Genomic DNA, 21,884 nt, shown 5'->3' with positions numbered 1-21,884 from the left:
GGTAAAGGCTGACTAACGAACCTGCGTCTCAGGCCACCGGGGCAAGATATGTCTATTGATCTTGGATAAATCAGACATATGCAGGGTGTGATTAGCCCATGCTCCGCAGTACCTATTGTAAGGGTCTAGGACAAGGTCGATGCCATTGGTCTAGCCTACTACTACGAGTACAATAAATCTTCTTGAAGAACAGGAAACAGAACCATATCCTCCCTATTTCCTGGGCATTCTTATAACCTTGCCATTGACCTTGTCGATATTCCTGGAACCTTCTAGCAAATGCGCCATTGGATTTGGTGGGTCCAATGAGTCGTGGCTGAGGGTCTTGCCGAAGGCCGAACACCGGTCCATAGACCGTGACACCTATCGTTCCAACGCGTTGGTCACCCTTCTAAGCGGCTTCCTCTCGGCATCTTGGATAGCCACCTCGTCCGCTTGAGAGCACCTGATGAAGAATCGTCATAGAGAGAATACAGGCAACAGAAGGCTCTGATGGACCTGATGATGTCCCTAACAAGAGATACAAGCGAAGGCGTCTGGATGTAACTGAAACGACGAAGGATCATGCAGAGACTGTCCAGAAAACTGCCATCCATCCCACCATAGATACTCTCTAATAGCCCTACCTTAGAAGACAGTCAGATGCACACCTATGTTTTTCTATAGCAGGATAAGGCTGGTATCAGGTGGTAGCGTAAGGCGGGCCCTACAGGCAAGCTTCGTAAGATTATGTGGTTCCCTAGACCCTCACCGCAACATATGCAGAGGCTCAGCGTTCTATTTCGCGAGCTCCAGCCCCCCGCTGTCGTGGGACCCAGACTGGGACTTTATAGTGTAGTAGCAGACGTCGTGAGAGGCATGATTAGGCAGTTAGGGTTATGGTTAGGTAGTTAGGGTCATGTGGGTTAGGCCGTTCGGGTTATGGGATATGATCCTCGCGTTTCAGCCGCAGCGGGTACCAATTGATTCGCGGTGTAGACGCTGGTGTCTCCTATGCTGCCGCGCAAACATCACAAGAGCCACAACGCTCACAACAAAAAAAGAAACAAAAAAAGGAAAAGAAAAAATCGAAAGAAAAGGGGGAGGGGGAGGGGAAAAAAATCACAAACGCATTTGGTCCTTATAGCTGGTGGTTTCTAACTATGTTACGGAGGAACGAGTCGATCATGAAGAAATTGGCAGCTGGCTGCTTGCAAGGGCGACCCAAGTGTACCGAATGCAATGTACCCGCACGAGCAAGCAACCATCCTCATAACCCGCGGTTAACCCTATCCCTCCCGCCACTGACCCGCCACCCAGGGTATGCTGTCCTTCCTACCTTACCTTAAAAAAACCGTTAGCATGAGAGACAAGCGGGATGAACTATCATCACGGCATACCTAAAGCTGCCCTCAGGACGAGACATATCAACCCTTACGATCCAGCATTTCCTCCATAATAACAGTCATTCCAGTCTGGGACCATGTTAGTGTTGAGCACTCGAAGAGCTGTTAGTACAGTAGGGAACGCTAGAACGTACCTTCGGGTCGTTCTCATCAAGGGACTTCGCGAAGTCGACGGCAAGGCCCTTAGTGACATGCTTGTCGTCGATGTTGTATGCACGGTCTGTGTAGAAGGAGCTGAGGACCACCTTGAAGATAGTGCCTTCCTCGACCTTGGTTGTGAAGCCTTCCGTCTCGTACCAGGTCATCATGATGCCCAAGTGGGGGACCTTGGTGTATAATGGTTGGTATGGGCCTGAAGTCTGTGTCTTGGATCGCTTCACGTGGGCGTTAGCCACCACCAGGGCCGAATTCTGAGTCTGGGCCATCGTTGTAAGCGCTGTGGGGGGGATCAGTCAGTAAGGTATGTTAGGAAGTGATAAGGGGTTGTTCGTTTCTCTTACAGCTAGTGAGAGCTCGGTAGAGAGGAGTTCGACGAAGCTGTTGCTATTATCGATGTTGCTGTTGTGGTTGTTGTTAAGCTTGTTATTAATACCGATAAAATGTGTGTGGTAGAAAAGAAGGAGGAGGAGGTTTAGAGACTGGAATCAGGTGATCTTATATACTTGACAGTCAATATTTCACCTACAGCGCTAAGTGTGTTGTGCAGCCTGGGAAGTAGCAGGTGGGTCGAGGGAGGGGGGGTTCAGGTCGGGAATGGACCTGTCCAGGCGAGCAAGGCAGGGGCAGCGGGCCCGAAAAGGGTAGTCAGGAATGTTCCTTCCACCCGTCATTGCCTCGTTCTTTCCAGTTTTGATTGCGCATTCTTTTCGTGTCGTAATTACCCTGTTACCTATTCCGCTGCAAGAAGGTGCGGCCCGAAAGCCTACCTCCGGCTGGGTCCTTCTGGCCCGACATTTATCTAGAGCAGCAGCCGCGTCGGCCACGCTTGCCGTTAAACGACCCTGGCTGCGCAGATAGAATTAGAAGAAATGGAGCCGTTCCATCCCTACTGATAACAATAAAACGCTGCAGGCAGTGTAATAATCCACGAGAACAGAGTGATCTCACGACCACGTACTTTCGTTCTCCTATCTCATCTAATCCAATCCCCTCATCTTGCTTTTCTGCATCCGCCCTGACCTGCTGAACTCCACTGAGTCCTCCCTCAGTAGTAATGATCTTACTTGACGCTGGTAGACATGCGTGCTACTTACCTTATATACACAGCACCATGGAACCTAAGATAGGCAGCCTGTGTATCGAATCAAGTCTTCTATTAAATGTCGATCTAGCATTGTCAAGTATTCCCTTAGTGAATTAACGTAAGCCGACGAGGGAAGCGAAAGGGGCGAATTGGCGCCCATGACCAGACCAGCCCGTACTTCCCGCATAGCTACAGAAGCAAGTGTCAGCGTAGCACCGTGCTCAAGCCTAAGCAGTCAATCAATCAATCGATCAATCAATCAACCAATGAATTCGAGGCCATGGCAGAGAATCAGTTAGACAAGCCCAGGACGCCAACCAGCTTGATAGTCTTGATCGAGACTGGGTGATGCGGACGAGTATTTAATCCGGCTGCTGTAGCTGATCCCGTCTCGGCTCCGGCCACGGCCCCTACGCCCGCGCCGGCAGCCTCGGAGATGATAATAGGGCTCATTGAGATTAAAGGTCGGGCTTGCGGCGCGTTTCAAACCGAAAATATAAATAGCACCGCTAACTACTAGACCACCCACTTGGGCAGTGTCACGGGACTGATCAGTCAGGACCAATCAACAGCTATCAGACAGATCAAGCAACTTTTAGACGAAGAGTCAGTCAATCAGACAAGCCTGACCTCTCAGCCTGGCTTCATTAATTGTTATTCATCGCCGGCAGGCGTGAGACCCGGGAGTATAGACTCGACCTCACTCGACCCACCTCATCCTTGTTGAGAGTAGTACCGCAATCCTGGTCAGCCGTCCCGTCGAAATCCAAGATCCAAGATCGCACCAGCTTCCACAACATCAAAAGACCCGAAATATTATCCTCGGGAAGCAAACCCTTGGTTTGTTACGATTCCGATTTCTCATCTGTGTTAATAAAATGCAACTGTGATCAACTTAGAGACCTTCGATAACCTCCCAACCCTCTATCGAGGAGCCTTGGTCCCGTTTCCTTCAACCGCCTCCCCCCAACCCGGCCGGCCCAAGTCCTCCTCTACTTCTTTTCACGATCCCGTGAATCCTCGCGTGCTTATGGTCGTTTGGCAGTACGCGATGGTCATTCGTTGGGTTGAGAGTGTTATTGGTATATTAGATCGCGATTTAGAAATGTAAGTGAGTAATGTTGGTGGTACCTAGCTCTAGCTGCCTTAGCTAGGTTGCTGGAATACGAAGCACTAGAAGAAGCGCTCTGAGCCGCGTAGCATGCTGTGAAATCGAAGAAGCAAATAGAAACGAATCGCGAGCGAAAAACGCCTCGGTATTAGTTACAGGCCTGGTCGGTAGTAAATAGGTCGAATGGTAAAAGGAAAAGAAAAAGGAAATGCAAGAAAGAAAGAAGGAAAAACGTGGGATCTTTTTTGTCTTGTATTAGACTCTGAATGCGTTTGGCACTGGGCGGCTGCCGGGGTCGCGGAAGCCCGGGCGTGCGCCTTGGTCTTGCCAAACATGAGTCTGGGCCTGAGTCTGGTCCTGGACCGGTGCTTGGCCCTGGACTGGTATATGGCGTTCGACTGGTGCTTGACCCCGGGCTCGTCCTTCGTTCTGTACTAGTACCTGGTCCTAGGACCTCGAGAACGGTCGCCCAGATGACAGAATAGTAGAGGGCCATTGTTGATAAGGACAAGGTGCGGCTTGCGCTAAAGCCACATGCTGCGCTTGAAGACCGTGAGGTGGCTCGTCCGCTCCTAGGTTCGACTGTTGGTGTAATGTCGTTGAGGGTTGTTGAGTCCTTTGCCGTCTGGGCCGCCGGCTGCGAGGGGTAGGTCGAGATATCTGCCGTTGTTCATAGTGACTCACAAGAGACCCAAAGTAGTCATGAGTCCCCTGCATGATATCCACGTCAAGCTCCTCGAGCATGATCCGAGCCAACCGCATGGTTGCAGCACCCCAGCGGATCCCTTCGGGAAGGTTCGCAACTGCCGTACCGAACTCTTGTAGCTTGTCCTCCACCTCCTCCACCGAGAATCTAGGTTCATGTTCGTCGTCCGAGTCAAAAGGATATGCCTCGATAGATGCGAAGAAGCCATCATCTGTTTATCCTCCGGTTGGAATGGGATCACAGTCGGGCAAGCCCATTTCTCCAAGGTAGAGGTCTGGCTCCGGCATGTTGGGAGCCCTGTTAGTTTCGAAGGCGGTGCCGGGTGTTACGGTCAGCTATCCGACAGTAGGGTCTGCTAACAGAAGCTGGGGATTGAGACGTAACAACAGTACACTTGGTCGTGGTCTGAGTCGTAGGTCGTAGGCTGATAGTAGATCGGTCGTCAGAGGCTAAGGTGATCAGTCTTAGACTCAACAAGTAATTCGCAGTGAAGGTAAGCTGAGAGTATCCGTGAGGATGAATACTAAGTTGATTGCTGAAGAGCTATGGAGGTCTGACCATGAGCCAGGCTCAGGGTCATACTATATACAGGTTCCGAACAGTTCCTTACGATGCTGGATAGCTGGGATAGCTCATATCCAACATATCCATGGATAGCTAGGATAGCTCATATCCAACATATCCATCCTTGTCTTGTGTCCGTACTGTTCCCGAAGTCACGTGACCTGTACCATAGTTCTTCCTTTTCCGATGGTTTCTGGTTACACCTGTGTCACTGCTTACATCTGTTCCGCGTTAGCCGCCGAGATCCCAGGCGGGGTTGTTCCAACGTGTTGTGCCTAACGGGTCGTAACACCGGGGCTGCCTTGGGTCTCTTGGGGGTTGCAGTTGAGACACGATGGATGCTGTCGGGTGTTCGCCATCTGCTTCCAGGTGAGAGCTTCGGTGGTTACGTCAACACGCTGCGCGCCAGCTTCAAGCCAGGTCCTCCTGATATCGGCGGAGTGGTTGTTTTCGGCAAAGCGTCTTCTCCCACGGGTTGTTGAGGACGTGGTGTATGTCCTCCAGGTCTTCGGGGAGGGACCTAGTGTGGTCTTCTCAAACCCAGATGTCCAATCAATCTTGGAAGAAATCCGTCATCAGGCCCTTGAGCCGAGGAATTAGCTCTGTGTTTCCGAGGTCTGGTGTCGCAGCTTTCTACAGCAGAGTCGCCAGCGTGCTGAAGACAAGAACCACTGAAGAGATAACGGTATTGAAAGCAGTGCTAGCCAAAAGGGGTCTTGCGACGTTCCTGATCTCGAATGCTTGTAAACGTTGTTGTCAAATTGTGTGTTATCAAACTTCGCTTGTCTTCGCAATGGTGTGAGGACCATTAGCGAGTGTTGTGCCTCCCTTCCTCGTCACCACCAGGCATGGGTGGGTTGCGTGCGAATGTTCCGAGAATAGTTCGACGTGCAGGTCTCTAGTAGATAATATTGTATCGTATGTAGTAAAGTGAAGTAACGTAAACGATCCGGTGTTTTGCTATAGCGAAATCAATATTTCTAGGCGTGGTGGTGATGAAGATGGGGGGAAGATAGAAAACGAAAAAGGGAAAAAAGAAAGAGATGGGGTAGGTAATGTAGTGGGGAAGGTATCAGCGGCAATTGCCTTTTCAGCTCGACAAATCCGTAGGTCAGGAAAGTCCAGCGCTCGACTTAGCAGGAGCTGCTCATTCAGATTAACGCGTGCTGTAGTTTTTAGTTTTTTTTTTTTTTTTTTAAAGGGGAGAGAAGGGGGGGGGGAACCCTCACGATTATCAAGAAATAAGCCCGATAGAGACCCCGGCTGCGAGTGTCTTTTGGTAATTGATGGATCGCTGGAGGGAATCTGATGCGCACCTGAAGAAACCGGACTTCTCGGACCACCGACCGCGATGTAATTACTGCCTTTGCGGACGATGACTCCGACCTATGAGACATCAAGCCGTCGTAATAATTAGCAGGTCGTACGTGGCGTATGAGGAAAGACCTGGCCTTAGTCGGGCTGGGTTGTGCCTGAAGGCTGGAAAACAGAGTTAGTACCCTATCCTCACGTCGGGAATCACGCCGACCAGACGATCTGCTAAGCACACACAAGCAACACCTTCCTCACAGCGCCATCTTTATGTGGTTATTGCTATTAACAGTACGACTTGCGTCGCTCCTCCATCCACCTCTCTCTCGGAGTCAAGCTTCAACTGACGACATCACACGCCCGCCCTCCTTCATTGTCAGACGGTTAACGGCATCACATCAGAGATTTCGCTGCGGGGGCCATGCCTACGTCCTCTTGATTATCCTTCCCTTCACCTTCCCACTTCCACTATGAACCCTCACCTCGAGGGGGAGACTTAGCGTCACCTAGTTACGCTTTCTCCGGTCGAGGACATTCCCCGCCTTACTTACCCGCGCACACCATCAGCTGCCTCCTTCCATCTACAGGCGTTCTATAGCTCCCCCGCCTAACTACATACTTCGACAATCCACAACTCAGCTACCAGAGCCATCTCGCCCCCATCTGCCAGCACCCCCTCAACCACCTTTCAATAGGTTTCCCTCGACTTCCCTCGACTTCCCTCGACTTCCCTCGACTTCCCTCGACTTCCCTCGACTTCCCTCCGTCTACCTGCCCTCTTACCCCCCCAAGCTGTTTAATGAGCCGGCTCCTGCCCTCATACATACCTATATTTGCCATCTTTCAAGCCCATCAGAAGTAGCCCAACCTTCACCATGCCGCGTCCTCATGTGAACAACGCCGTTGGTCGCTCTTCCCCGCAACCCGCCGTCTTTGTCATCCGTGTCAAGACCATCCGCCGACGCGGAAGACCACTGAAGAACCCAACACCAACCCAAGAGGACCACCTCAACAGAGGCCTATGCACTCACCTCACGGCACGCCTCTGCGCCGCGCTGAGACCCGACCCTAACCATCCCTCAATCCCTCCCAACGCCAACGCACGAGTTGTCATCGTGTACGAGAGAGCTGCTGACCTCGATTCGGTACTCATGGGGACCAGACACTTTTCTCTTTTCGAAAGCCACCATCTGTACTCTGTCTACTATGGAGAGCCTCGCCCGTCGATGAAACCACGATGTAGACTGAAACCAATGGCCGCAGAAGCAGAGATGTGGCTAACCCTCGACAGCTACATCAACGACAACACAGAGCACAACAGCCATATTCAAGAATCGAGAAGAAAAGCGGAAAGCAAGTATGTCTCTGACGACCCTGAGGCGCCTTATTTATGTATTGTCTCCCTCTCTACCTCTGCTTCTGTAATACATATCTAACCCGCCACATAGCAAGAGCTGAGGCTTATCCACGTCCTTGAGGCCGACTACAACAAATGTCCCGCCGAGTTTAAGCAGGCTGTCTCGGAGCTCCCGTTACCACCTGCCCCGGAAGGCTCAGTTCCAAGACTTAAGCGCACGCGGACCGCCCCGAGCTATAGATCTCAAAAGCGAGCAAGAAGCAGCAGCAATCGGCGACCTGTCGGCAGGGCATACAAGTAGTAGGGGAGGCCGCGCAGCCCGTTTCTCAAAACACACGACCGGGAGGGAAAATGGGGGCCGGTGGGTTCCAGGTCGTCTGGCATGCCTTTCCTTAAGGATGAGGGGACGGAAGGCCTATGCGGCGCTCGCTCGGGGGAGGGGAGGGGGGGGACGGGTCCGCTTGGCGCGTAAGGTTCCGACCGATACTGGCTTCCCGGGCAGGAAATTGAGATGTGGTGACGGAGCATAGAGTGGGGGCCCCGTGGGGCATTTCGGCGAGCTCGGCGGGCTCGGCGGATTCGGTGGGCTCGGCGGACCCGACGGATTCAGCGTCCGGTTCGCCGCGTCCGGGACCAAGGTTGGCATGAAGTTTCGCGCGCATCGCAAGCTAGATGCCATAGAAAAGCGACATCCTCTCAGTATCGTCATCATCACCTTTCACCCTAACACATAGAGGAATTCAATTAGCCCTTTACCACACCAGTGAATTTGCCACGCTCACCATCCTGGTCCTTTCCAGCCCAGGCCTTGGTCTGTAGTGCGAAACTACAAAAAGAAGGCACCAGGAACGACGGAACGTCCTGCGTCCGTGGTCAAGCCTGTGAGTGAGTTACAATGTCATCTTTTTAACCCTAACCGCTCTTAACTGGGGCACCAAACAAACAGATGGGTTTAAAGACGCTGTTCCTTCACGGACCTATCGATACTGAGGATCTGTGTGTTGAACGACCACACGGCCCCAATGAAGGAAACAGTAGTATCCGCAGGCTGAAGAAGGCGCTGCGTGGGCAGGAGCAATGGCCACGAATCTGGCATGAGACTCTGAACTCGCACAGTTCCTCAACAAAATAGGATTTGAGCCTTCAGCATCAGATAGTGTCATCTTCACCTGTGGAAAACTTTCAATCACAGTAGACGCCGATGATCTCCTCATGACCGGACCAGACAGGGTGGAGATCCAGCAGCAGAAAGATGATGCACTGAGTTGACGCTTTGAAAAGTCAGATCTTGGGGGCTTTGCTACTGCTGCCTAGGCATGTCGGTACACCGCAACAGAGCCAGCAGAACGAAATGCCTCGGCCAGCGTGCTACCCAGTCAGCATGAGCACCTAGTGTTACGATCAGTTTGTTGCTAGTGGCACTGCTTTGCCGCCCTGGTGGTCTTGGACAGCAAGAAGGGAAACAAACCATCTGATCATCTACGATAATGACGCCGAGGCTAGCGTTATGGAAAACAGTCGTGCGTCGGCAATGCATCCCTTGGCAGAATGACCGCCACGGAGAAGGGTTGGGTGGATACCTTTTATGCGGTGTGTGTCTATCATGGGGCCCAGGCCACACAGGCCTACCCCCTATCACCAGTTTTACATCAATTGACAGCAGCTCACATGTCGGGCGAAGGCCCGTATTCATTTACGGGTCAGGAAGTTAGGGTTATGGTTAGGGATTAGGCGTCATTGTAGCAGTTAGTCCGGTTGTGTTAATGAGGGCTGGCCAGTGTGTAGAGTCTAATTCAACGGCTTCATAGCACCGGTAACCGTCGGTACCCATGGGGATTCCCGGGACCGAATCAAACCCCAATCACACCCTTCCCCCCAAACCCCAAACCCCGACGTGGAGGAGGGTTAGGGTCACATACGCAGTCCGGCTCCTAGAGCGTTGTCCCCTACAGCTGCTCTCCGAATACCGGAGTATGTGATGGAGGATCTCGATACCATGTACTGATTCCCATAAGGCGTCGCTCGCTGTCAACCTTCCCGCGTATAGCTCTACGCCCATTCATTAGATTGGCGTGTCCTCCGCCATCTTCATCATGCTGAGCCACTCGGGGTTCTTCGCAACCGCCCCCTTGGTGATGAGCACGATGCTTGCTGCATGTTCAACGAACCACTAGTAGCTAGATATCAGCACCAGCGTCGAGCTTCGGAGTCCCTCAACATGTCTGACGTGAGTGACCTGCGGACAGGAACGTACAGTGTTTATCAACTCAGCACTACACCCACCTCTCATTTGCCTGTTGAAACCCTCTCGGTAGGAGGCCTCAAGTGACGGCGTGTTGACAGCCTTGCGGTTGTTGTAGTGATATCGGTAGTCCATTGATGTACAGTGGTCCTCAACCTCCGTTTCCGACCAGATCACGGGCTCTATCCCACCGTCCCACGCTGTGACAGTCCGGATAAGCTCACCCATCTCGGGGTCTTCGATGCGCCCAATGTCAGTCAGCCCATAGCTTCCGTCGTACAGCGCCTTGATAGCTGCTGCTTCTGCAACGACCAGGAGCGGGCCCACTATCCGGTCCGGCCCGTTGGTGTTGAATCCGCATGCTGAGACTTGCGCGATCAGCCCCCGCACCCGCTCGTTAGACGCCTTCTCAATCCTTGCAGTGCATGATCGCACAACGTCTGCCGGCAAGAGCGACCTGTAGAGCCCGCTGCGGAACGTTTCCCACCCGTCATAAGCGGGCCAGTTACGGGCGATGGGCATGATGTCTGTCGTGTCCAGCACGCATAGCCCAACGTCGAAGGGCAGAGGCGCATTCCGAAAGGCGGTCATGTTATTGGTGGCAGAGGTAGCCCCTGCCTGCTCAGTCATGTGGTGTGTAGTGATCGGGTGTGGTAAGGCTGGTTAACGTAGGAGCGCGCCTGGAGAATGATAGGCCTTGCAAAGGCACCTCTTCTCTGCGGATGGTCGCTTAATTAAGTCACTTGATCAAGTCGCTTGTTGTTGTGCGGTAGAAGAGGCGAAGAATGAGTGGGAGATGTGGGGTGGGGGGTTGGGGGGGAAGGGAAGAAAAGAAAACAAAAGGGAATAATAGATGAATGAAACGAGCAGTGGGAAGATGATACAGAGAATGCGACGTCCCTTTTGCTTAACCCCAAAGCAACCGGATCCTGACCTACGGTTGGAGGAAGGTGCAGCAGTACCCTCCCGACCTTGCCTTCCCATGTCAACCACGTAGTGAGATTGGGGTCTGGTCCTTCCTCCTTCTTTTTCAATTTGGGTTTTACTTTCATTTTTGACTCGTTTCAATCTTTCCTCTCACTCTTTCTTTCCCCCAGCTTCGAGAAAACTTCGTCGATACTTCGCCTTGACAACCACCCATTCCGTCCCACTATATAGCTGTTACGTGGGTTGGATCGCACCTGCCTCTCCCCTTATCATTCTAGATAAGCCGTTTCCTACCGTCTAAAAGCTGCAACCGCAAGAGCTTTTCCTCGTCAACAGGTTTCCAACTGCTATAAAAGCATTCCCCCAGTGGCGGTGAAGAGCTGTTTCAACCTTAATCTCTACCTCCCTTTCATAATACCAAACGTTCACTCTGGTGTTAGGTTCGTCCTGCCCCCGCAGACCCCTTGCCTCGCAATGTTTCCCCTCCTCACAGTCGCACGCTGACAGTACAACATCAGACGCCATCTGAAAACTCGAACCTCTCACGCCAGCATCCGCCATGGAAGGAGATCATCCCCACAACCGCCGGGAGAACTCCCATTATCGCCATGCGGCAGTCGCCGCACCCCACGGTCCTGCTGTTGCCCTCTCGGGTGGGCGCATGCACTTCCCCATCCCCGTCAACATCTCAAGAATGCCCCTCGACACTCCCACCTACGTACTCGAGGACCAATTTGAGCCAGTCGTCTACGAAATCCTCGAAGCCGCCCTCACATCTGTCAACAAGCCGTCCACAGACCCCTGGCCCTCGGTCTGGGCAGTACCCCGCAGAACCCTGTTCCGTCTTCTGAAGAACACGGAGCTACTGCAGTGAAGCCTTCCTCGCAACTACCGCATTCTTCTCGCCATCCATAACATCGAAGATGTCAGGCACAAGCTGGAGGCACATGGGCTCGGCGAGCATCATGAATCCAAGCCCTTTGTGCCCCTTATCCCCCTCAGCACGAACATATATGAATGGGCACAGAAGGAAGCCGAGACGGCCCGCGGCAAGGTAAGCCCACGCGTCTGCAAGCCGTCCCTCACCCCACCCTCCTCTCTCCCATAGCTAACGTGCAAGCTCCAGTCCTGCCACGTCTTCGCCATCACGTCGGTCCTCCATGCGGCGAAGCCGAATGCCTGGGGCCCTGAGGTTCTGCGCGTTGCTGCGTCAGGCAAGGGTGGTACGGTATACCCATCCTGGGCACGCGGTACGGCTGTCGACCCGCTCTGCATCGACCAGGACGAGGGAGATAGAATCGTTTAGCATCCGTCCCCATTGGTGTTGAAAAAGGCCCATGGGGTCCGTGGAAATGTTTCGGGGTCTGCATTAGAGGGAAGCAGTTTATTGTCTTTTTATCACCACTCCAACCCACGCTTTGATTGATTGATTCTATGGCTGTTTCTTCTTCGCCAAATGCGCGTGGGACGCGCGTCTCTTGTCGTTCATGCCTGCCCTATAAGCTGGGCCGTTTTTATTCTACTCATCTTGCCCGTCTTGTCCCCTGCTGTGTGGGATGCAGATGTTCTCGACTTCCGCGTCCCAGGCAGCATCGTCGCCTGTGTAAGCTTGTGAGCTCCCTTGGTCCTACTTGGTGTCCTTATCTAAGAGTCGGGAGCTCGCATCATCATCATCATCATCCTTCCTAGCCCATCCCCTCCTGATCGTCATTATTACCCCCAAACTCAAAGACCCCAAGCACCCAAGTCCCCAGGATATCAACGCTTGCAATCTCATGGTGGCAGACTCATACCATCCACTGTGTTTTCGTACCCACCCCCTTTCTATATTAAAAAACAGGACTAACAACGCATGGCTTGCCCGCCCGTAGAAGACCCCGGCCCCCTTCTTCTAGAGGTGGTAGCTGGTATGTTACGCAGTAGGGAGATATTCCCTAGCCTCATAGATAGTTTTGCTGGTGTAGGAAGCAAGAGTGGTTGAGCTCGCCGTCATTGTTGACACTGCCGAACGTTGCTACTTAGCTTTGTTAGCTATTCAAATAAATCAACGAAGCCATCGCCAGTCGATCGATTGAATCACAGGCCTCGTTTAGATGGAGGCTGAAAAGGTCGTCGGAAGCCTCCGGCATAACACATATTACGCCACTACTTTACATCTTGTAAAAAGGCATAGCCCCGCCAGAAGGAAAGGCGCGACACCCGCTCGGCAGCATCCGTGCGCTATCAACACCACACAGGTCGCCCTCACGTGGGTCTCATCGTCAGCAAAACCACCTTCCACCAGAAGAACATTCATAGCCACCTCAGCAACCCGCACGCAAGACGCCTATTAGACAACCCTGACGCCGGGACCCAGATATGGGTACTATGGCCGGGACGAAGTCCAGCGGATGAAACCGTAGGTGCCTTGTTCTGTCCAGTGCCGAGTCCTCCTTGGGTACCAGACCTCTTGTGTAAGGAGACACTAAACCTTTCTCTGTCTATGCTATACAGAGGTCATGATTATGGTGGAACCACAACACAAATAATTCAAAGGCGAGACTGAGAGGATTGTAAGAAGAAAGGCAGGTCGGCGTCCCCGCTACGAGCCCAATGTGCTGGACCGCTGGTTATATCACGGGCCAAGAGTGGATCGCGCTCCCCATGGGCCGATGATACTATGTACACGAGGAAGCAGAAGCTCAACCGCCTCGCCTAGTATAATTCCGTGGGTTCTAAACTCTCGAGGATTCCAAGCGGCGAGTGCCTATCCCGGCTTCTTATAAGGCCGGTTCCGCACCACCAGGTGCGCCCTGGACGATGCATGAGCCTCAACGCCAACGCCAACCCCAATCTCCTAAACCTTTGGCAAAGGAAACCAGCCGGGCCGACTTACCCAGGCGTCAGGCGGCTTGGACAGGACGTTTGTTTATGTTGTAGAATAACGGGAGCTGCAGGGACGCGCTCGTGGCCGAAGAACCTAGAGGCAAGTCGTGCGTCAACAACCAGGGCCCACAGGCAATGGAACGGACTGAGCAGCCAGGCCACGGCGGTCCACCGTGGGGACCGACCGCAGAGTGATGGGACAGCGTATCGGGACCTGTTCGGGACTTGTACGTGAGGTGCCGTTGGTAAGATATCACATGAACCCGGCCTATAAAGTTATGGTCCCGCTTCTGGACTGGTTGGTTGCCTGGTTAGGACAACGGGAGACCACAAAAGAAAATCACCAAGAGACGGGGGAGAAGACAGAAAGATCCATTATCTCTACAGCCTCTGGTGCAGCCAATAACCATCACTGTCTCCCGACATACACGCTACGCTCTCGCGGAAGCAGTATGTCACTGCATTAGCAAAACCAACAAACTGGCTGGAGATTTGCAGCGCCGCTGATAGAGAACCATGTGTCTTGGCACCAGAAGCCTCTATGATTCCGTGCAGCAGGCTGGGGATCCAGAGAATGATGTAGAGGATGGGACATGAGTTCAGCAGCATCATACGCTTGGCGCGCCGCTCCAACGTCCGGGTCTGCTTTTCGATGGAAAGATTGGCCATCGTTGCAGCCGAGACATCCGACGATACACCGTCGTCTACAACGGTGGTGCCCCAGCCGGGGTTCCGTCCGTACCCTCGCAGGCGGGCAGCTGCCCACGGTTGAGGGGTGTATGACCGGCTTGCACCACCGCCTCTGCTGTTGTATTCTGTAGTGTCCTCCCCGTTAGTTAATGCTCGGCGGTACCTGACTAACCGAGGAAGCCTTGCCGCAAGTGGCTTCGTGGCCCGTGGAGGACGTCGTCCACCAACGGCCCTAACGTGTTGTCGTCCCTCTCTGGTGCCTCGAAGACCTATGCCCGCCCCCCTCCGTCCGAGTACCTTGCTCGCGTCCGGACCGTTCTCGTCCTGCTGCAACGCCCCTGAGCGTGCCGTTGTGCGTGGTGTCTTTCCCTCGCGGACGCCGGCCACGGACGGAGCATGCGGAGCCAGCTGCCCAACCCTCTGCGCACGTTGCTCACCAGCAGTACCACCCCACCTGCTATCCAATTCTCCCGAATACCTGGATAGAGCGTGTTCTGAGGCACTAGAGAGGGGCGACTCCGAACACCTCATAGTCTTGGCCCAAACCAGCCCGGTTTGTGTTGACCTGTCTCCTTGCGGCTTGGGTACGGTGGTTGCAGTAACGAACAAGGCCGTCGTCATGCGTACTGTCGATGATTCAGCATCGCACGAAAGCCAGGATGTACTCGCGGTGGCGCGAAGATGTTGGCTGAGATACCGCCAGACGAAAGCGTAGATGCAAACGGTAGTGAACATGATCCACAGACGCCAGACATGGGCGAGGGCAAATCGAAGGTCGGGCCGGTCCTGCGTGATCCAGCACCAGTTCCCGCTGACCGGCTCCATCACGCCCATCCTGGCCGCCAAGGCGCTGGTAGTAATGGGAACAACCCACACGCAGCAGCAGATGGCTAACTTCTCAAGTGACGAGCCGTCCGCCATACTCGTTTTCCGCCTTATCACCAGAAGTGTAGCTATAGCGATAGCGAGGATAGAGAAGTCGGATGCTTGCACCGAGAGCTGACCAACCACGCCGTTCAGGACGCACGCTGTTGCGCGTTGTAATCTTTGTTCCCTGATGTAGATGATCCCCGAGATGGTGTTGTTGGCCGAGTTCGCGACTTCTTTATGTTAATGGTTGTTGGCGTCAGCGTTTCATCCCGCCAAACATTAACATCGACAGGAGACCACCTTACCAGCCACCATGAGGTTAAGGATCAGGGCGTGCCGTAGAGACCGGCGTTGAGTACGATGTAGACCAATATAGACCGAAGCGCCCAAGGTTGTTAGGAATGAAAGACTACTCCCTATGAGGGTCATGTATGCCACTAGTATGTTGACAACCATTATCAGCAGACGGGCTGGAGACCCAGGGCCTAATATCAACCAAGAGGCGTACGTATAATCTCTTATTTCCTTTAATTCTGTTTGTGAGTGTTTTTTTTTTAAAACAAAATCCTTTTAAAAAAAACAAAAGGGGGGTGGGGGGTTCGTCGCCTTGGACCGGTAGCCAAGGTAAGGAAAATAAATTGGCTCGTACTCAAGTAGTGTTAGGTTCTCGGAGACGGAAGCCTATGCGCGGGGACCCTCCCCGCTTTATCCTTTTTCTTCTCCTCCCTCCTGCCCGCCCCCGCTCTTGCTTTTCCCGTACGGCGTACGGAGAACGCCATGAAAGTTCAGACGCGACTTCGGATACTTAGCAGTGGTGACGCCTACACCGTAAATCTGCCCGGCCGATATAAGCCTAATTCCTCGACTCTTCGGTCCAAGACGTCTCACTGAGTGCCGGTGTCTTGGCCCGTCCGTCTTCCTCCTCATCCCCAGCCCGGTCGAGCGTCTATACCTCATCTCAGGTGTCTCCAGAGCAGTAAGGCGCGACAACAGAACGGCTAAGGCGCCGGCGATGCCTGTTAGATGCAGATCGCCCCATTCGGCTACCTAGAGACACCGGTATCCTTATGTGCTACCGCTAGCAGCCACTTGCTTGCTGCCTGGCCTACGTAGCATCCGGCAGCGTAGTCTCCGGCCTTCAGGTGCTCCATCGCCCACACATAGGACACGGCAACGCGACGTACTGTCCCGAGATATGGCCAGGGCTATTTGGCACCTAACACACGTCCCTAAGAACAGCTAAGGTTGTTAAGGGTTGGGACGAGGATGGTGATGGGCTCATGAGCCGCACGTCGAACCGGCCCCTGAACGAAGTTAGAAAAAACCATATCCCACTGGACAACGTAAGACGAGAGAGGCGGCTGGACGCAGCAAATAGAGAAATACCAATGCCTCGAAGCGTTCCTCCCCTCTGCCCTCCGTCGGCAGCATGCCGGGGCAGCCAGGGCGAACATAATACGCCGATGGTTTCTTTCCAGTCCCTCCATGGGTTTCCATTAGTTCACACTGCGACCGGGAACGTGCAGCGGACATAACCAGTCCCACTTTATCTCACACGGGTACTTTACCTCAAGGGTGATTAGACCGAGAAAATAGAAAATCTGCACCCCTCCTCCGTCTCTGAGAGTTGAAACACATGTTTAGTCTAGTGTATATCACCCTTCTAGTTTTCAAAATCAGCGCCTAGAGCTGATTATAAAGCCTGGCAGGGCACGTTCAAATGCGGACTTCTGAGTTATAAAAAATACATTATACAATACTCCCTATGGTCGTTGTCCTCATGATAACCCCTTCATAGCTAAGCCACCCGCGCATTGCATCGTCCACAATACTGGTTTCTCGTGTGTAATACTAAGTTGTCTGCCATCCGTGGACCGAAATGCGCACCATATTCTTGGTCGCTATTCATCTCTCCTCAACTCAACCCTTCCAGCAGCCTCCATAAGTGCTATCCCCCCCCCAAGGCTTTGATAGTACGGGTTAGTCACCGCCAGAACCCAGCACAAACACCGCGTATCCAAGCGGGCGAGCGAGCACTGACAACCAGCTGTTGTCGGATGCCGTAAATTGTCAAGTCTGAGGGGGTTACTGCACTCAGAGCGATCCCGGCTTCAACTTCCAGCTCACTATCAACTGCTGTGATGGCATACCCAGCTCTTCGTTTCGGCATGCAACATGTCATCCAGCTACCGCGCACCCTTCTACCTGGACTCACTTAAGGCATTGCTTTGATCATACCTCATACCATATACCTTACTAAGTGGTAAGTGCCTAGCTATGTTGTTAAGGTGCTATCCAGAGGTATCCTGGCTTCATCAGCATGTCTACACCACTGCCTCAACCCCCACATTCTCCCAGGCGGGGCTTAGCAAGTCTCCCAGGACGAAACTCCAAATAAGTCCCAGGATGAGGGGAGTGACTTGCAAGTCCGGTCTAGCAGCACATACAGCCGGACAGCGTATTGTCGCCTGTACTAAGCAGGCCCACCTCTGTCCCTTCGTATCTGTTTAGAGAGGAGAGAGCCAACTTCATACAACGCTCGTCGCAGCGAATGATACCAGACATCATCTACTCAACAGCAATCGTTAACAGAGCTAGACAGGAGCGCATTCCATAGCTTGTCGAGTAACCACACTCGCTCCATCTTGAGGCGGGGCTAGCATCTCTTGGCTACGGGGCGGTCCACTACACCAGCAGCAGCCGTCACGGGCATCGTAGGGGGTCGCAGTGAGCAATCGGATCTGCCATGGATATCACAAGATGAAATGAACGCCAGGCTTCCCTCTACTCATAGAGTGACTCTTCAAGTGTTAAGCCGGCGAACTCACAGCCCGCCCCAAGGGTTCGACTTGCAATCCTCGACATCTCCGTTAGAAGTTCCGTGGACGCAACAGGCGTCATTGGCCGCAGGATAGCGGGCGCGTTCAGCGAAAGCACATTAGCTAGCGAACGTCTAACATGGGATACCCTCTCCAAGATGCCGAACCTGTTTGCGGCAAAGGCCGTCCGGGGCAACAGTTGGAAGACGAGGACCATGTCTCGGGCTATGCTCAGGGGGTATCCCAAGGACATACTCTCGCGAGAGTCTGAGCCTGCTAACGTTGTAACGGACAAGCACAGCTGCCATACAACGTTCTTAAGCCATCCAAGTGTGATGAGAAGCTCGGCTTGCTGTGTCTCGGGGTAAGCAGACACGTTGATGAGGCAGTTTGACAAGGCTGTCTGGAGTCGTGCCAGCCGCTCAACCTCTGGCATCCCCACCAGCCTCATCGTCGAACATGTGGCGGAGGAGTTCCAGGCGGTAACGAAACTGGCATCGATAGGCCACAGGAGGGATATAAGGTCGCGGAAACCGGGCAGAACACATGCACCAGCGTCTGCTGCTGGAGGGGGGCCGGCGCGGGGCAGGCCTATCGTGGGCTGCAGCGTGAGAGGCTTGTATTGCTGGATTGCGAAGACCCGTTCCGCGACAAAGAGAGCCCAGAACGCACGCCTGGCATCCTCCGCGACGGACTGGTCTGATGTCTCCTCATAGGTGGCCTCTTCGTGGTATCTCAATGTCTGTAGCATGGTCACCGCTTCACGTAGGTAGAACCATGCCGCGGGGTCGTTGCCGAGGCTGGAGTATGCGCAGTGCAAGAGGAGGGAGGTTTGGATTTGCGTGAGGGACTGATTTTCGGCCAGGCGGTAGAAGCGCCTCGAGCGCAGCGCTTCCGAGATCAAGAGGTCGACCGGCGGCTCAGGGAGGCTGCGTGTACTGCGCCGGGGAGACGGCCGTGGAGGATCGGCAGAGGCCGACGATATCACATCCCCGTCCGGCGCAATAGTGGCGCAACAGGACGCGAGAACGCCATAGCACCCAGGGCATTTGGTGAAGTTGCGCATATACTCCTCAGCGCGTGCCTTGTCTATCACGGGCGTGATGGGATACCTCAATACCAGATACATGTCGAGAGGCTGCCTGATTACGTGAGACGACAGTTGAGGCGACGGCTGGAATGTCTCCTCCATCCCGGCTACGTCCCGATGCAGCCCGCATGTCGAGCATGGGCGGGCGACGCGCCCGGGCGTGGGCGCCCGCGGAGTCCTCGACGCCGAATTGCCACGGCGAGGACCCGGCGTCAGACCCGTCCGTCTTCGATTGCCTGGCCTCTGCCCATACCTAGGTCCCTTAGGTCCTGGCTTCTTGGGGAGCGCGTTATATGTGCAGGTGCTCCTGGACAAGCAACAGTTGATGCATTGGTGCCGCCCATCGCACCGGACCTTGCGGACGTGGCAGGCATCACATGCCTGTCTAACTCTCGCCGCTCGCCGCTGCCTGGGCATGGACCCAGCTTTCGATAGCGACATGCCGCCGCCCCCGAGGTGGAAGACGTGAGAAATTATCGCGTTGGTCATCGACAGTATCTGCTCGCATGCATGCACCGCGGAGTGCTGTACTACGTTGACGGTCGGCCTGGTTAAGCCATCAACCACGCCATCCCCTCAGTGCTAATAACCCTGGCTAGGTAGGTATTGTGAGTATTATTATTGAGCACGCCACTTGCGGGCATTTGTTTCGCCGCACCCAACCCCACCTCACTATCCTTATCTTGAACCCGATCTTTAGGTTGTATCCAGCGTTGAGGGTTGTCGGGCAAGCAATAGAAAAGGGGGAAGAGAGGGGGGGCGGGCGGACAGAGAGTAGAGTAGCAGCGCCGCCTAGCGAGGATCAAGGCCGCAGCGTTGACACACTTGCAGTGCCTGCCCCGAAATTGGACAGAGTTCCTTTTTGGAGGGGGTTGTCGCACAGCGGTAGAGACTAGCTGAAACCTATTAGGTACGTATAGGTAGACGTAGATTGCCGGACATGTCTTTCTATATTCTCCCCGCCTCCGTCGACCTGTTTACCGGTCTGGCCTCTAGAACAAGGAAGGCTTCGCCTAACAGGTCGCCGTGCGGGAGATCAGAGACATTGACCACAACAGGCATAATAGTAGATCGCAACGGCGTGTTGCCGGCCGAGGGGTTCCTAGCTGGAGTAACAGGGCGCCTACGACGCGGAAGGGGTTAGGGCGCTAGGGTGTACCGCAGTAGGTCCAACGACGCACTGAACTCGCCCGGCAGGCCCGGCAATCTTCTAGAAAGCTCTGCTGCTTGGCGGCTAAACCCTCCATTTGACAAAACACGCCGCTCCAGGTGGTGGGGGGAGGCCTGTTGTGGTCTTACTAAGTACGGAGTATGGATAAACTCCGTTTAGTCCAAGGCCCCACCTCTGGGGTCGGTAAGTGCGAGAATATCTGCCGCTCCTGACGGGGGTATATATAGAAAACTCGGCTCCCAGACACAACGGCACTTGCCAGTCGGGGGGGAAGATAGAATCAAAAACTAAATTCAAAAAAAAAAGAAAACAACGCAAGAAGGGGGAAAATAATGATATATATGTATACGAAAAAAATAAAATAAAAATAAAAAGAAGGAGAAAAAAAAGAGGCATGTGTGTAAGGGTCTAGGACAAGGTCGGTGCCATTGGTCTAGCCTACTACTACGAGCATTCCAAGCTGGAGGAAAGAAAAACCATTTTGGGAAAGAGTGGTGCCCTTCTCATCTTTAAATACATGTGAGTCTTCTTCCAGAAGCTTCCATTGAGTATGGGCCGACAAGGTTCTCATAACCTTCCACGATATTCTGTAACCTTCCAAAGTATTCCATAGCTGAGGGTCTAGCCGAAGCTTCATATCGGTCCATAGACCGTGACAGCAGAGACTGAAGCTGGGAGCTGAAAAGGAGAAACAGATCCCCGTTCCTAATAGGTCCAAGCCTTTGATCTCCTAATCTGTCTTTCACTAAACCCTAACCTAGACTGTCAAGAATTAGGGCTAGAGGCATACTTAGCTACGGGGTGTAATACTTTTCAAGCAGCTCCGCCTCTACTACACATCCTGCTCCGCCTCCGGCCCTGTTCGGTCACGCAACGGATCGATTACGGCCCCGGTCGACGTATACTTTCTATTAATAACACCAGTATTATCTGCTAACTCATACGGTGTGTGGATGATGCAGAGGGCGCGGTGATGTTATTGTCGAATCGTGCACCAAGTCATAGGACCAGAAAAGTGATGTGTATTGTCTTATGAAAAATCTTCTCTTCTTCTTCAACCGAGGATCTTCTAGGACTTCTTTTATGTCCCAAGGTAGGGCTTAGTTACCCTAGCTATCAGGGTTTGTCCAGACTGGAAAAACTCTGCTTAATACCTCTCAGGGTCGCTTTTATGGCAAATATCTCTCAAGGTCATCATGCCAAACTTGTCCTTAATCCCAGGGGATCAGGGCCACCGCCACAGCGGTTATCCACGGCGAACTTCCGAATTCCATCCCGGACTTTCTGACAGAAGCTTCAATATACACTGGGCTGCAGGAATGTGATCCGCCGCGTCACGTTTAGCTTTCTTATCCCATTGACTACTGCATAACATCGGAACCTCAGATACAATTCCTACTCTTCGCTCAGCATGCTATTCTCGAAAGGGTATGGAGTTGAGGGGAACGACGGAAACAGAATCGTATGAAACCATAATTATTTACGACCCCGCATCGAGATCTACTGACGTCATATGGCAGTCGATGGGATAGA

The 21,884-nt window shown here is 53.3% G+C and overlaps 5 protein-coding genes across 5 annotated transcripts; 2 read left to right on the top strand and 3 right to left on the bottom strand.

Moving 5' to 3' along the window:
* Positions 1-1,249: 1,249 nt before the first annotated feature.
* Positions 1,250-2,339, bottom strand: CGGC5_v013040 (uncharacterized protein; the record flags this gene model as incomplete). Its single annotated transcript, XM_066152805.1, has 6 exons — positions 1,250-1,323; positions 1,380-1,385; positions 1,418-1,454; positions 1,520-1,821; positions 1,886-1,897; positions 2,312-2,339. The coding sequence occupies 6 exons, from the start codon at positions 2,337-2,339 to the stop codon at positions 1,250-1,252; spliced, it is 459 nt and encodes a 152-aa protein (XP_066007589.1).
* A 4,856-nt stretch (positions 2,340-7,195) lies between these two features.
* CGGC5_v013039 (uncharacterized protein) lies at positions 7,196-7,978 on the top strand (the record flags this gene model as incomplete). Its single annotated transcript, XM_066152804.1, has 3 exons — positions 7,196-7,559; positions 7,612-7,712; positions 7,769-7,978. The coding sequence occupies 3 exons, from the start codon at positions 7,196-7,198 to the stop codon at positions 7,976-7,978; spliced, it is 675 nt and encodes a 224-aa protein (XP_066007571.1).
* A 1,761-nt stretch (positions 7,979-9,739) lies between these two features.
* Positions 9,740-10,510, bottom strand: CGGC5_v013038 (uncharacterized protein; the record flags this gene model as incomplete). The annotated part of the gene is made up of 2 exons (XM_066152803.1): positions 9,740-9,847; positions 9,932-10,510. 2 exons carry the CDS (start codon positions 10,508-10,510, stop codon positions 9,740-9,742), a joined length of 687 nt encoding a protein of 228 aa, XP_066007700.1.
* An 895-nt stretch (positions 10,511-11,405) lies between these two features.
* CGGC5_v013037 (uncharacterized protein) lies at positions 11,406-12,152 on the top strand (the record flags this gene model as incomplete). Its single annotated transcript, XM_066152802.1, has 3 exons — positions 11,406-11,716; positions 11,777-11,900; positions 11,973-12,152. 3 exons carry the CDS (start codon positions 11,406-11,408, stop codon positions 12,150-12,152), a joined length of 615 nt encoding a protein of 204 aa, XP_066007702.1.
* Positions 12,153-18,055: 5,903 nt separating this feature from the next.
* On the bottom strand, positions 18,056-19,219 carry CGGC5_v013036 (putative sucrose utilization protein SUC1; the record flags this gene model as incomplete). Its single annotated transcript, XM_066152801.1, has 1 exon — positions 18,056-19,219. The coding sequence occupies one exon, from the start codon at positions 19,217-19,219 to the stop codon at positions 18,056-18,058; it is 1,164 nt and encodes a 387-aa protein (XP_066007701.1).
* Positions 19,220-21,884: the final 2,665 nt, after the last annotated feature.

This window comes from Colletotrichum fructicola (assembly GCF_000319635.2).
Source record: "Colletotrichum fructicola Nara gc5 chromosome Unknown KSG_Nara_v1_contig08, whole genome shotgun sequence".
NCBI lineage: Eukaryota > Fungi > Ascomycota > Sordariomycetes > Glomerellales > Glomerellaceae > Colletotrichum > Colletotrichum fructicola.
The sequence above is the reverse complement of the archived record's forward strand: the minus strand, read 5'-3'. Positions and strand labels throughout refer to the sequence as shown.